The sequence below is a fragment of the Danio rerio genome, chromosome 20 (genome assembly GCF_049306965.1).
Source record: "Danio rerio strain Tuebingen ecotype United States chromosome 20, GRCz12tu, whole genome shotgun sequence".
Lineage (NCBI taxonomy): Eukaryota > Metazoa > Chordata > Actinopteri > Cypriniformes > Danionidae > Danio > Danio rerio.
The window spans coordinates 1,516,398-1,532,826 of NC_133195.1; the positions used below are offsets into that span (position 1 = coordinate 1,516,398).

At 38.7% G+C, this 16,429-nt stretch overlaps 1 protein-coding gene across 50 annotated transcripts in view; it reads right to left on the reverse strand.

The window, feature by feature from the left end:
• ptprk (protein tyrosine phosphatase receptor type K) overlaps nucleotides 1-16,429 on the reverse strand; it is a 286,195-nt gene that overhangs the window by 27,317 nt on the left and 242,449 nt on the right. For 15 of the 50 annotated variants that reach the window (XM_073933966.1, XM_073933959.1, XM_073933951.1 and 12 more), the window contains 5 exons: nucleotides 10,486-10,679; nucleotides 7,516-7,603; nucleotides 5,484-5,560; nucleotides 2,279-2,315; nucleotides 387-484 (listed from right to left, as the gene is read on the reverse strand). In XM_073933966.1, coding sequence (XP_073790067.1) covers nucleotides 387-484; nucleotides 2,279-2,315; nucleotides 5,484-5,560; nucleotides 7,516-7,603; nucleotides 10,486-10,679 — 494 coding nt within the window. Of the gene's footprint in view, nucleotides 1-386; nucleotides 485-2,278; nucleotides 2,316-5,258; nucleotides 5,277-5,420; nucleotides 5,561-7,515; nucleotides 7,604-10,485; nucleotides 10,680-16,429 lie in introns of all 50 variants that reach the window. The other 35 variants (XM_073933967.1, XM_073933961.1, XM_073933962.1 and 32 more) reach the window with 4 other exon arrangements.

The window sequence follows — 16,429 nt, forward strand, 5'->3', positions numbered from 1 at the left end:
TGAGCGTTCCGACTGCTGTAAAGTCATTTCAAATGCACATATATAACTAATATATATAAATATGTTATATACATAACATATTTAAATAACATAAATAACATATATAAACTTACCACTAAAACATGCAAAATTATAAAAAAAAACATGCCTCAACCCTTTGAGAAGTGCTGCAAAGTCATCAACATTATTCTTTGGTTTGATTTAGTGGTGAACTACGACAGGCTGTGTGGGATTGAGCCGCTTTTGTCCATCAGAGCAGATGAAATATCTCACTCTTCAAAAGGTTTCATCAGGCAGGGGCCTCAGGTCACGTCACAGAGCACAAAACACACACACACAAACACGGACACACATGCGGCCCCTCAGCAGGCACTATAGGCACATACCCGGCCCACCTCCACTAGGTTGGTTACCATGACGATACAGGCCGACTGCTCCTGCCAGATCATCCTCCAGAAGTCATACACCGTCTCGTGGACAGGACCTGCACACACGCAAACACACATGAGAGGATGAGCTTGTGGAGAAACACACCGAGGCTGAGCACAGTGTATATTCGCAACTATTTGTTCTCCTGTAAAAATAGTAAATGTAAATTATTAAAAATAATAAATAATGAGCATTTATTGTATTGAGTACTAATGCCTATCCCTGAACCCAACCTTAACACATGTAGTTTCCTACACAAATCAGTATTAAGCAATTGTGTGTTTATGGGCTCTATCATACACCCGGTGCAGTGTGGCGCAAGGCATGGCGCAGTAGTCTTTTGGTAGTTTTAGCTTGGCGCAAGAGTGGTTTTGAGGCGTTGCGCTACGCTGTTTAAATAGCAAATGCATTAGCGCTCATATGTGCACCCTTAGGCGTTCTGGTCTAAAAAGGAAGGTGTTCTGAGGCGGACCGCTGGCGCGTTGCTATTTTGAGAAACTATAATAGATTTTTCATTAGACCAAAACTAACCCGGTCTAAACTCCAGCGCAGAGTTGCACCTCGCTTACACACTGCTTAATACACACAAGAGAGCAATAGGCAAATATCTTTACATATGAAAAAATGTAAATATTAAGGATATATATAGGATATAATAAGAATAGATATAGGATATAAATATAAAGGATTAAAATATTACAAAACATATTATTTTCTAGCCGACATAAATATGAAAAACCACTGCCTTCATGTCTTCTTCATCTCGGGAGGCTTTTTCAGTTCATTCATAACAATTTGCTTTTGTTTAATGTTATTATTATTAGCAGTATTATTTATTATATCCATATTTATATTTGTTTTATTAAAAACAAGCTTGGATTTGCCCACCTGTCAGGTTTTAGACCATATGGGGCTCAGCATGTGTTTTAGGATATAACTCAGGTTTCTGAGCACATTCTGCTATTATTATTCATTTATTCGTTTGCTGGAAATTAGAACTGAATTTAGAACAAATATTTGTGCTTAACAAACGAAAGTATTTATTTATAGGCTAATTGATGTCTGTGCATAAAGGTTTCCCTATCCAAGAGCGAAAGTGAAAGTGATCCATTATCTCTCATTCTCACGCAGTAGATGCTCTGTTTAACTGTTTTCTGTTATAAAACTGTGAACTGTTTGCTTGTGAAATGCTCATTTTCCCACTTAGACTTACTTTGCGTCCTGTAAATAGTGAATGTGCTCTTGGCGTGACGCAGCTGGCTCTTAAAGGGAATGGGAGATGAGACTCTGATTGGTTTATTCTCAAAACACACCTATAACTCATTAAGAAAATAAACTCAACCCTTTTAGAACAGCAAAGCAGATTTCCCGTCCTTAAATTAGCAAAAACGCGTCCTGACACGCCCTGAAAGCGTTTGCGCCCTGCGTTTTGAGCTCTGCGCATGGACCGTCAAAATAGAGCCCTAAAAGTCATCTACTAGACATCCAAACACAAACCTCTTGCTAAAACAAGCTAAATCTGGGTTTTCCGTGAAAACTGAATAGGAGTCGAATGATAAACTAAAAATAGACTAGAGATCACATAGACAGGAATGAATGACTCCACATGTACAGTGTCTAATCTACAGTTATAGTCAGAATTATTCGCCCCCTTTGAATTTATTTTCGTTTTTAAATATTTCCTAAATGATGTTTAACAGAGCAAGGAAATGTTCACAGTATGTCTGATAATATTTTTTCTTCTGGGGAAAGTCTTATTTGTTTTATTTCGGCTAGAATGAAAGCAGTTAAATAAATGGAAAAAAAGAAAAAAAAAAAGCAAAATATTTATTCAACCGTTCACATTTACCTTGAGTTGCGATGTAATGACTGGGCCGCTGGTATCCCTGCAGGAGAAACCAAAACAACACTTCAGTAATCAAAGAAGCAGCAAAGAAATCAACATTTCTGAGGTTAATTGATTTTACAGTGGCCTATGCAGAAGTTAGGTTTATCTAGCCTGGGGTGCGCTTCCCAAATCCATCCTTAGTCAACTAAGTGTGCAAGTTTATCGTGATGAATATAGTTCAGTGATTCCTGAATCCATCGTTCAAACAAACATCTGCTTTAAAGGTCCCGTGAAGTGCTTTGAAACGTGGATTATTATTGGATGTTTGATGTAATCCCAAAGAACAGCCAATAGTGTTTAGTTTTATCAGTGAGGGTGGTTAAATGAAAATCAAATGAGAAGCGTCTTGAAGGGGGCGGGGCATTTCAGATACTGCAGAGCATTTGATTGGTTATGATGTGATGAGAAACTGTAGTGTGAGGTGACTTTGGATGTTTTGGAGCACACTGGCTTATAGAAATCTAAAAAATAACAATACTGATACTGACATCTAAAAGCTTTATTGTTATTTCATGGGACCTTTAATTTGCTCTCAAAACTATTTTTATTACAGTTTAGTTTAATGATCTTCAGAGTGACAATTGTGCTCCCTTCAAAGTGCACTCCACACTTGAGTGCAAACAGGGCCAGACAGATTTAGTGGACATTTTGTGCTATTTCTGTGCACAATTTTAAAAAATAGACAAAAAAATAAATAAATAAAACATCTGTGGATTTATGCAAGTATAGTAACGAAAAACTTAAAATATATATATATATATTTAACCTTTTTAACTTTTATTTAAGATTACCAGTGCATATCCAAAATAATAAAGTTTCTCATGAAATAGATCTACTAAAAACATTAAAAAAACTTAACAAGCTGTGTATTGTAAATAAATCATAGAAGCATTTGCATATTTTAGGTAAAAATAATATTACTAAAATGAATATAAAAGCTGAATAAATCAGTGTTTAGTTATGTAGAACAGTGACTTTTATGATTAACTAGGAATGTTACATTTCTATAGCTTGGAAAAAGTTTTATTTTATAGATATGTACAGCGTTGAGGGTAATGCATTACAAGTAATGCGAGTTACGTAATAATATTACTTTTTTAAGTAACGATTTAAGTTTTCAAAATTAAGTCATACTATTCGAGTTACTTTTTTAAAAATGTGCCATGAGTTATTCATTCATTCATTCATTCATTTATTTGTCGGCTTAGTCCTTTTATTAATCCGGGGTCGCCACAGCGGAATGAACCGCCAACTTATCCAGCATGTTTTTACACAGCGGATGCCCTTCCAGCCGCAACCCATCTCTGGGAAACATCCACATACACACACACACACACACACACACGCACACACGCACACACGCACACACACACACACACACACACACACACACACACACACACACACACACACACACACACACACACACACACACACACACACACTCATACACTAGAGACAATTTAGCCTACCCAATTCACTTGGGAGAACATGCAAACTCCACACACTCCGCCAACTGAGCCGAGGCTCGAACCAGCGACCTTCTTGCTGTGAGGTAACAGCACTACCTACTACGGCACTGTTCTAAAATGTTGTTATTATTATTATTGCTATTATTATTATTATTATATTATTATTATTATTAATATTATTATTATCATTATAGTTATTATTATTATTATATTATTATTATTAATATTATTATCATCATTATAGTTATTATTATTGCTATTATTATTATTATATTGTTATTATTAATATTATTATTATCATTATAGTTATTATTATTGCTATTATTTTTATTATTATTATATTGTTATTATTAATATAATTATTATCATAATAGTTATTATTATTGCTATTATTTTTATTATTATTATATTGTTATTATTAATATAATTATTATCATTATAGTTATTATTATTGCTATTATTATTATTATTATATTGTTATTATTAATATTATCATTATCATTATAGTTATTATTATTGCTATTATTATTATTATATTGTTATTATTAATATTATTATTATCATAGTTATTATTATTGCTATTATTATTATTGTTATTATTATTATTATTAATAATAATAAGTTTATTATCAATATAGTATTATTATTGCTATCATTATTATTGCTATTATTATTATTATTATTAATATTATTATTATCATTATAGTTATTATTATTGCTATTATTATTATTATTAATATTAATATTTTTAATGGTAAAAGTAACAAAAGCAACAATGACTGGAGTAATAATTTCATTCAAAACTACATAAAATAAGTAATAAATAAATATTCAATAAATAAATATTTAACAATTCAACAATTATTTTTTTACATTTAATAAATGCCGCCTTGATGAACAGAATAATTTTATTTAAATTATTAAATAAAGTTTTTTTTTGTATAAGGATGAAAATAAATAAAAAATGCACTAAATATCTGTAAATGTCTGACACAAAATGTAATTTTATAGACAACAAATTGATGAATTGTTTTTTTCTTACGTGTCATTGTGTGCCCACATGTCTGATTTGTGTATGAGCTTAGGCTACAGTATTGACATGTGTAGTTTAATTTACAAAATAAAGAAAAAGTCTTGTTTCCATGAATTATGGAGGACACTTGTCACCACATGGTTCATTTCCTGAATGACGCATCATACTCTAATAGTTACACCACTGTTTGGGAAACACACCCCAGAGCAAGACTGACATTCTGGATTTGTAGGAATCAAACACGCTGCGTCAAACCTCCCACGAAAAACAAAAACACACAACAGCAAAACCATGAGCGTCAGCCGGGACACAGGCAGGGTGGGGGGTGAGCGTGCGGGACGTCCAGCGAGAGCCACAGGAGGATGAGTGGCGGTGGAGGGAAGAGCAGACAGAGAGCATGATGGGAAGGGTGCATGTGCCCTACAGTGATACTTACATCCCTGTACAGCCAAATCTACCGCCCCCAAACCAACCGCACAAGAGTGAGAGAGAGCACAACAATGTCAGTGAGTCAGCAAGCACCTCCAACAAGGAAGAAAAGAAAGCTGTAAATTGTGTAATAGTTGAGACAAAGGCATGCATAAAAGACCTCACATACGAGGGAGGGAGAGACGTTTCTCACACGTTCGCCAATGGAGGAGGAGGCGGCATCGCCACTTACATCAATGTAGTTGGCATTTATGTAGTCGGACGACGGGTCGTCTTCCATGGGCTGCAGGATCACTCGAGAATGATCATCTACAGCAAGACAAAACACACACAGACGGTTACTAGGGGCCCTGTCATACACCCAGCGCAATGTGGCGCAAGGCGCGATTGTTGTTTGCTAGTTTCAGCTTGGCGCAAGAGTCTTTTGACGTTTTGGGTCACGCTGTTTAAATAGCAAATGCATTTGCGCTTATATGTGCACCTATAGGCGTCCTGGTCTAAAAAGGGAGGCGTTCTGAGGTGTATTGCTGGAGCGTTGCTATTTTGAGAAACTATAATAGATTTTTCAATTGACCAAAACAAACCCGGTCTAAAGTCCAGTGCAGAGCGCGTTAGTTATGCGCCTCGCTTACACACTGCTTAATACACACAAGATGTAAAGCAATACGCAAATATTAAAAAATTATTGAAAAATAATTAAAATATTAAGGATATATAATAAGGATATATATATAGGATATAATTAAAAGGATTAAAATATCACAAAACATGTTATTTTCTAGCCTACATACATTTAAAAACCACTGCCTTCATGCCTTCTTCATCTCGGGAAGCTTTTTCAGTTCATTCATAACAATTTGCTTTTGTATAATGTTATTATTATTAGCAGTGTTATTTATTATATCCATATTTATATTTGTTTTATTAAAAACAAGCTTGGATTTGTCCACCTGTCAGGTTTTAGACCATATGGGGCTCAGCGTGTGTATTAGGATATAACTCGTATAACTATAAACTTCGTTTTTATTGTTCATTTATTCGTTTGCTGGAAATTAGAACTGAATTTAGAACAAATATTTGCGCTTAACAAACAAAATTAATTATTTATAGGCTAATGGATGTCTGTGCGTACAAGGTTTCTTTAGAGCGAAAGTGAAAGTAGATAATGGAGGCTCATCTCTCATTCTGGCGCTGCAGATGCTCTGTTAATCTGGTTTCTTGCTAGTGAAATGCTCAGTTTTTCCACTCACACTTACTTTACACCATGTAAATAGCAAATGCGCTCTTGGCGGGACGCAACTGACTCTTAAAGGTAATGGGAGATGAGACTCTGATATTCTCAAAACACACCTATAACTCATTAAGAGAATAAGCTCAACCCTTTTAGACCATGTGCCACGACGCAAAGCGGATTTTCCCGTCCTTAAATTAGCAAAAGTGGCTTCTGATACGCTCTGAATGCTTTTGCACCCTGTGCTTTGCACTTTGCGCATGGACCGTCAAAATAGAGCCCTAGATGTTCAGCTGGATGTGCACCAGTGCTCATTTCCACAACTTTTTCAAGGTATCGCCTGTAATATTTGATCTTGTGGAGAATTTTATTCGACATCATTCCTGGTGTGTGGTGCATTCCCTTTCCGTAAGGAATCTGTAATTGTAAACTTGTTTCGGGACTTGTAAGTGTTTTGCATCTTGTTAATTTTTTTTCTGAAATGTAAACTGTTTCGTCCATGGTAAAATTGCTTTCCCTCTGTAATTGTGTCTGATGATAGCTGAAAATGTTTTCCGAAATGTAAATCTGTCTCGAGCTTTGCTAAAGTGTTTTACACTTTGTAATCTTGTTTTGCACAAAATCACACTGAACTGAGCTAAACTGAACTGAACTGAACTTAAACACTAAAACCTGAACCACACTGTTCCAGTTACTATGAGCATTTATGTGAAGCTGCTTTGACACAGTCTACATTGTAAAAGCGCTATACAAATAAAGCTGAATTAAAATTGAATTGAATTCCCGGCCAGCGTAGTAAAAGCGCACACAATTCATTCATGCTGTCCCAACACAAATCGATTAAGTTACAAATTTAAGTGGACTGAAGATTAAACTATTAAGTTGTCCCAAAAAAACCCTTAAGAATGGTAAGAATTGTGTTTTTTTTTTCTATAAATCTCGAAAAACACTGTGTAATGTCTACACGAGGACCCACGGGCCTGCAGGAGGGTGTAAGGAGACGGATATGATGTGTAGCAGAGATTCTCCTTACATGCAATGATGTTCCCATATCGATTCTTCGTTCGATTTTGCTCTTTCTTTGCTGCGTCCCAGGAAGCAGACTGACCCTCAAAGAAACTCTAGACATACACAGAGAAAGAATTACGACAGGGTAACATCCAACTTTACACATACTGTCATCATATTTATGACAAACACAGCAGAATTTGCTTGGTGGAAATACATTGGATGAGGAGCGCTTTGAGAAAGTGCAGGTGGAAACACTCATCAGATTGTGGTTTGATCAACTCAACTGCCGACTCTCTTCGCCTTCAAACTCACGACTGCTCAACATGTGTGTGTGTGTGTGTGTGTGTGTGTGTGTGTGTGTGGGTATCATGCTGTGGGTTTAACTGCATTTGGGTGTAGCTCTTGCTGAAGGTGAAGTATCGTTTCTGGGATGTTAAAATAGTTTGCAGTGTGATGATCTGTTTACCGAGCAACACAAGGCAGGGGATGTTTCAGGAAACCTGCGTGAGAATAAGCTCATAATTATGAAGACGGAAAACCAGGCCAAGACTCAAAGTCTCTTGGTCCATGATGATGCTACAGGTGGATGTGGCTCTGCATCTTCTTTCAAATGAATCTCTTCTTCAGTTGAAAACAAGGCCACAATTGGAAATTGGAGAACCAAATTCGGCCAAGAGTTGCAAAAAGCTTTCCTAAGTATCTCAAGCTCTCGTTGGCGATGATGTAACAGGTGGGTGTGGCTCTGAGGCTCAGCCCATCTCTCATCTCCATTTGTAAACAAGTCCTCGATGAGCTGGAAAATGAAGGACTAACTTTCAACCAAAACCAGGTCAAGCATTGGAAACGGCTTCATTAATTAAAACTCTCATTGGTTCATGGGGATGATGTAATAGGTGGGTGTGGCTCTGAGGCTCAATGTGCCTCACATAGTGACAATGTGAAATTGTTGCAAATTTATAAAAAAAAAAAAACCTGAGGAATCAGATGTACATCAGTGTTCACAGCCTTTGCTCAATACTTTGTTGATGCACTTTTGGCAGCGATTACAGCCTCAAGTCTTGTTGAATATGATGCCACAAGCTCGGCACACCTGTCTTTGGGAATTTCTGCCCGTTCCTCTTTGCAGGACCTCTCAAGCTCCATCAGGTTGGATGGGAAGCAACGATGTACAGCCAGAGATGTTCAATAGGATTTAGATCTGGGCTCTGGCGGGGCCACTCAAGGACATTCTCCGAGTTGTTGTGAAGCCGCTCCATTGATATTTTGGCAGTGGCTACAAGAGTCCTTCAGATGCCTTTTGGCAAATTCCAGGCGAGGAGTGTCTTCCGTCTGCCCACTCCACCATACAGGCCTGATTGGGTGATTGCTGCACAGATGGTTGTCCTTCTGAAAGCTTCTCCTCTCTCCACAGAAGAACGCTGGAGCTCAGACAGAGTGACCATCAGGTTATTGATCACCTCCCTGACTAAGGTCCATCTCCCCCGACTCAGTTTAGATGGCCGGCCAGCTCTAGGAAGAGTCCTGGTGGTTCCAAACATCTTCCACTTATGGATGATGGAGGCCGCTGTGCTCATTGGAACTTTCAGAGCGGCAGAAATGTTTCTGTAACCTTCCCCAGCCTTGTGCCTTGACACAATCCTGTCTCTGAGGTCTACAGACAATTCCTTTGTCTTCATGCTTGGTTTGTGCTTTGACATGCACTGTCAACCCTGGGCCCTTTTATAGACAGGTGGAGCCTTTTCATATCATGTCCAATCAACTGAATTGACCCCAAGTGAACTCCAATGAAGCTGCTGGAACATCTCACGGGTGATCAGTGGACACAGAATGTACCTGAGCTCAAGTGCTATCAATACATTCCAGATGCCCTGTATTATTATGGATAGCCATATTTAGCTGGGCTCTTTTATCAGTTTTTTTAAAGCATGACTGTTACGAGTAGTGTAGTGTAGGCTTGTGTGTGTAGTGTTTCTCTCTCGCTCTCTCTCTCTTTCTTTTTATAATTTCAAGTATTTGCAGGTGCAGCGGATTACGTTGGGATGGATCATGATTGGCGCTTGGATTGGCGGCGGCTATAAAAACCTGCAGAGAACACGGGTTCGATGGCTCCTCGCTCTCTCTCGATTTCCCCGCCTGTATTCAGTAGAGAAAGTGATCCAATGAGTGTTTGCTTTTATCTCTTTGTGGCTTTGTGAGATGCCGTTGTGATAATTTTTAACCGGCAATTAAAGTCCGGTTTTCTGTCTCCCTGTCGGGCTTGGAGCATGCAGGGAGGTTTGGTGCCTTATTTGTTATTTTCGTTTTCTCCTGTGTTTGTTAGTAGGCAGGTAAGTTTTCTGTATTTTACTTTATTTGTTTTCTAGGGAAGTTTAATCTAATTTAGTTAGATGGTTTATTGTCATTTATTTTGGCTGAACCCCTCCTGATGTTATTTTTGCTCCTTATTTCTGTAAATAAATCATATTTTCGTGTTAATTCTCAGTGGTTGTGTTTTTCGTATATATTTTGGGGAGAGAGAGCGCGGGGGCACCGGGGATTATATTTTTAATCCCTGTTATTTTGTTACGTTTTGGTTAAATCTCTTTTTGATCAAGGATTTTTAATTTAATTCGTAACAATGACCGTAAAACATAAACATTGTTACGAGTGTATCAAAACATACCGTTGTTTGTCGTAAAAATTCGTAATAATGCCAAAAAAACTTCAATATGTGCATCTCTGGATTCATGTGTGCAGTCATGTTGGTGCTGTTGCTGGTGTATTCTGGGAAGTTGTCTTACTCCTTGGTTTCGAGTGTGGTCCTGAAAAATCTCTGTTTCAAGGGCTATCTAGCCCTTCCCCTTAGCCCAACGCCTTCAAGCTAAAGAGAATTAGGACAACCCTACCCCTTCACGTGAACATGCAAAACAAGTGGTAGTGGTAAGGGGAAGGGCTATTGGGATTGGTCCTTAGAAAGTATTTTTTGCACACAGTTACTCTCTCATCATCTAACCTCATACTCCTCCTTGAAGCCGTAGCTGTCGGAGGTCTTCATCAGGTTGATGTGCTGCAGCAAATCCGCCACCCGTATGGCCGGATGGAGCTGTCCCGTCTGATAAGGGGACTCGGTACCCTCGCAGTGGTATCGCGGGATATCCAGCAGTCTGCTGTTCTCCGCTGCCGCCGCTGCCGCAGTGTGGTTCTCATCTGAGGAGGCACAGAGATCCCTTCAACATGCACACCGAAGACTTTCAACAAACCTCCGCACATGCCACACCGCAGAAAACACTTTTCTTACTTACAGCTTCCGTCTCGTTTCTAGTCCAAATATCCAAAAATCAAGAAGCTTTTTCTAGACAAGCACGATCTTGTTTTTCCTTTTGACAAAACGTTATTCTGCTCGCCCTATTAGCAGATTATTTAGCGTGTTTTCAGGAAAAACTCACTTCATTTTGACTTGTTATTTCTTTGAACAACACACTATTTTATGCTTGTCCAGAAAAAGCTTCTTGATTTAAAGATTTTAAGACACAAAATCTAAGTAAGAAAAGCATGTTTTCAACACACACACGCAAAACCCCCACAAATGCATATAAAAGCCCAGAGATGAGCACTCTGCGTAGGACAGAGGCGCGCACGCACACACACACTTACCAGTGATAGGCACTTATGGGGCAGCAGGAGAGAAAAAGACGGTTTAGTTCAGCGTCAGCTCAAACACTCTGAAGGGCTCTGTAGTACAGCTGATGGGGTGACATGGACTGAACATATACAATGCACACCTACGGGACACTAGGACCAGGGGGACCACAGACAAAACCACTCTCCACGCCACAGCCACTCACTATATCACTTGTGTTACACTCTTAGGCAAAAAAACTGTGCATTTAGAGCGACAGTTCAACCTGAAATGAAAATTCTATCATCATTTACTCAATCCAAATCGTTTTTTCTTACGTTCTGTTGAGCCAATAGAAGATATTTTGGAAAATGTTTGAATACGACAACTACTGATGTCCAGAGCAGAAAAAAACTAATCCTATGAAGGTCAATGGCTGTTTTTTCCCAGCATTCTTCAGTATTTCTTGCTTTGTGTTCGACAGAAAGTCAAACATGTTCTGATATACTGAATGATGAGTAAATGATGACAGAATTGACTTTTGTTTTTGGTGAGCTGTCGCTTTAAGAGCTTGTCACTAGGTGGAGCTCCACAAAAGGACACCTCTGTAGCTCATCAACCAATGAAAGCTGGATTTTGGCATCTTAGAAATGTAATATTGACATTTGAGGTCCTTTTTTATGAGCTTTCACAGGTAAATAAGCTACAAAAATGTCCCACTGTTTTGCCCCAGTAAGAAGCTGATGAATCTAGAAGTGTATTTGCAGCTTTTTGCTGGATTCACACCAAATCTGAAAAAGTCTAAATATTTCCCAAATGATGAACAGAGCAAGGAGATTTTTACTTTCGGCCCACAGCTCTTAATCAAACTTGGGTTTTTACATGGAAAAGTTTGGGCACCCCTGATTTAGAGGGATTCAGACACCATTGGCGATGTTTGGCGTTTGTTCTTGTTGGGTTCTCAACTGGTTTGGCCCTAGGACCCGCAGTTTTACACGACCCAAATTTTTAGGAACTATAATACAATTTTAGGAATTATAATTATTTTTTGTATTTGTTAACATCCACAATTTTTATTTGTTTCAAGTCGTGACGGATAAATCGTAAGAAAATCACCAAGACTTCCAAATAAATATTATTTCATTGCTATCATTTAACAAAATGTATCAATTTATAGAAATATTATAAAGTCAAAATGACAAATACTGTAAACAGTGGTTAGGGTAAGGAAAGGTTCAGCTACCATGAACTAAACTGAACTGTTAATAAAACATGGTGTCTGGTTTCTAAATGTCGTTTTAATTCAGAGAGTTTCATGCTCTCTTGTGAGGGCACCTCACTACAAATAACACACTGAGGCTTTAAGTCTGTTTTTGTCGTCAAAATATGTAAATCCATACTTGACATATCGAGGTCGCACTTGCGCTTCGACATGTTTGCTGCTATAATTAAATGAAATTTCACATGTCAAACTGTAGGGTTGTTGCACAAACATTTCAAAATAAAAGTCCAATATAAGCAAAATAAGTTAAAATAAACTTTTGTTGGTTTTTGGACCACACACTCCGCGACCCACTAAAAATGTTCCCACGACCCACTTTTGGGTCATGACCCACTAGTTGAGAAACACTGGCTTAGGGAACACAAGCATGTGCAGTGCAGCGCATCTAGTGAGCGACTCTCTTTAGATTTACCAACACGCATGATCGCATTTCTCAAACTTGCTTAAACTAAGCGTTCTAACCGTACGTTCACACCGAAAGCGGCGACAGCGTCAAAGTAGCCGGAAGTCATTCATTTTCAATGAGAGCCGGCGGCGAAAGGCTGCGATAAGCGGCGAGGAGCAGCGCGGCGCGTCTTCGCCAGAGTGAGCGTCGAGGAGAGTTGAAATGAAGTCAACTTTATGGTAATGAGCTATGACGCGGTTCGGCGGCAAGCAATCAGAATGAAGACGTCCATTGCTTGAGAGGAGTTCAGAGAACACAGACCTGTGAACTTTGGTTCCGATCACAGTTGTTCCCAAGGGTTTGATTATTGCGGTCGCCGGATTTCCAATTATTTACAATTTTTTCCTACAGGAACATGCATTAAAGAAGTTACTGGCGAGTTACTGATGTTCATAAATGTTATATAAATTTATCTTAAAAAAGCGGGAATCTCACGCGATGTTTCAGTACAAAACAGTACAGCTGCTTCAGGATATTTCAGACATACGGACACATATTGGATAAATAGAGCAAAGCCACACCACACACAACTTGATCTTCCATTGTTAAATGAATTTGATAAGACGTGCGCAACATTTTCACGCTAGAAACATGTTTTATGCAGGAATGTAACTGATATGCTGCAACGGCTCCTTTAAATACGAGATCAGTGTAGCGAGTTTTGACGCTCTCGCTGCCGGAGCTGAAGGCAGACAGCGTTGTCGCCAGGGCAGCCAGAGCGACCTTGCACGCTCTCGCCGCTTTCGGTGTGAACGTACGGTAAGGATTCTGTCACAGCAACGTGAAGCAGACGCTTAACAAAAGTTGTGTGTGAGCGAACACGTCAAACTTAATGACACATTTGAGGGCTCATCATCAACCTAAAGGCAGAGGAATGCAGCCTGCGACGTCATCTGCCACATTCAGAGACTACGTTTACCAATACTCAATTTTAATATGAGCTCCTAATGTTCCTGTGTGCAAGTGTGTGTGAGAGAGATTATGTGTGTATGTGTGTGTGTGAGAGAAAGTTTCTGTGTGAAAGTATGTGTGTGTGAAACTGTGAGCATGTGTATGTATGACAGTGAGTGTGTATGTGAGAGGGAGATTACATGTGTATGTGTGTGTGAGCATGTGTGTGATGTGTTTGTAAATCCTTCGGAGTAGTTTCTCCCAGCTGGTTCTGCTTATCGATTTCACACACACACACACTAGAGAGGGTGCTCTAGGCTAGTGTTTAACAGCAGACTGGGCACTAGGCTAGTTTCAGGCTAGCACTTAGGATGGAGAATAGTGGTGTGTGTGAGAATCTCAGCAACAGTGCAGATTCTCCATGTCATGTGTGTTTGACTGTTTGACATCAGCATCACCAATAGCATGACATCGTTTTCCAACACATCCAGTATAACATATAAACAAACACACCTGCTATAATTAGAAATATGTAAAAACAAGTTTGTCCACAGCAGCAACACACACCACTGGTCACCACACACACACACACACACACAGATCTGTATAATGCAGCGCCTCTCAATGCATTCCTACAGGCTCTCTGTGCATGCTCACTGATCAGCTGATCTGGGTCCAGCCTGTGGGAATGTCTGAGAAACGCTGCGCTGCGTCACACAACATGAAGATGGTGAGGGCTACATGGGCGATGCATGCTGGGTAATGAAGGTCTTTATGTGCAGCAGGAGCACTCAGCTCAATTCAGTTCTGTTCTGGAGGCGAACACATCCTCTATTAGACAGCACTACTACTGTCAACAGATCCATCGCCACCAATCACATACAAAATAAAAGCTCGTATCTACATTATATACTGTGTGTGTGTTCAGTGAGCGCTCATACATGAACTAAATACACACTTTTACTTTGATCAGGATTGACAACCAATTGGAGAGAGGCGTTTGACTGGAGATATGCATCAATTAAAGACAACATGAAGGCGTTTCACTTTAGACTGAGGGGAAATGAGGGAGATTCGGGTTTTGATTTCATTTAATGCTGTTTGATTGGACTGGCCTATGATTTTGTTGATTTAGGAGACAACTCGATCTTCGTTTACTCTCACTCGAGTAGACTTTCTTTAGTTAAACACACTACAAGATGTTGTGAAACATGCTGGAAAAAGACAGCCACTGGCATCGATTGTGGGAACTAGTGCTGCATGATATTGGAGAAATCTGAAATTGCGATATTTAAAGGGTCATGACCAACTCTACTTTCGGTTCAGGTCTACCTCAAAAAATGCATCATAATGGGCGGAGCTCCGCGAGCAAAGGGCAGGAGTGGGCGTGGCCAGCAGGGGAGAAGGAGGAGAACGAACAACTGTTGTCAGTCGGCTCACAAAATGAGACACAAACCATGAGGAGACGCATGATTTAATAGTTTACAAAGTTAAAACGCAAAGAAATAAACATTGTTATACATTTGTTATTTCATATTCACACAACCACAATTTATATCATTGTATAGGTGATTGTGTTCATATAAACACTATAAATGAGGACTTCTCTCCTCCTCAATCCCCAGGTCTGAATGCAGACTCAGTGCAGCAGGTCTCTTGCCCTGCCTACTTCAATCAGCAGGGCTGCTGGTAATCTGGAGGACTTAGGCGAACACAGCAGCACGGCGATGTGTCTAAATGTAAACAAACTAAACTGATAAAGGACAAATCCGCCATTCTCCAATTCTCGTACTGCTCTCCAGACAATACTGTGTGTCGTGGGTCCGTGTCTCAGGGCTTGGCTCTGGCAGGTCTGTCTTGCCTTCGGAAAGCACGCGCAGTCATGAATAATTAAGAAGCCGGCTCTTCTCATAGGATAAGAAAACTCATCTATGAATATTAATGAGAAACCGACTCGTCATCTTTGCACTTGCAGTTTTGCGATCCGTCGCCGATTTTGATCCTGTCTCAAAAACCCGGAAGCTGAAATTAGCTGACAAAAGCTCAAAATTATCCAGTTTATCCCACAATTAAAGCTGACAGGTGCTAACGCTGTCTTAACTGATGCTCAACACACACTAATCTGTTAACGTCTCAAAAAAAGTACCCGAGGGTTTCGTGAACCTTTAAGTTTTATAGTTATAGTTGCGAAATAAATATTACGATATGAATAGTTTCACAAGATGGTGTGAATAGCGCTATTTGACGGTTTTCTGGGAAGCATAACAGTATTCAGATACAGACATTAGGCATGTCCAAATCCGATCACATCATCAGAAAGTGGGCCCAAGTACACGGTTTCAGACTTGATCAAATTGGACGTTACCTACTGATCAGGAATCGAAAAAAAAAAAAAAAAATAAAATAAATAAATAAATAAATAAATAAATAAATATATATATATATATATATATATATATATATATATATATATATATATATATATATATATATATATATATATATATATATATATATATATATATATATAAATTTAAATATTTCCCAAATGATGTTTAACAGATTTAGGAAATTTTCACAGTATGTCTGAAAATATTTTTTCTTCAGGAGAAAGTCTTCTTTGTTTTATTTCGGCTAGAATAAAAGCAGTTTTTAATGTTTTAAACATCATTTTAGGGTCAAAATTACTAGCCCCTTTAAAGCTATATATTTTCTACAGA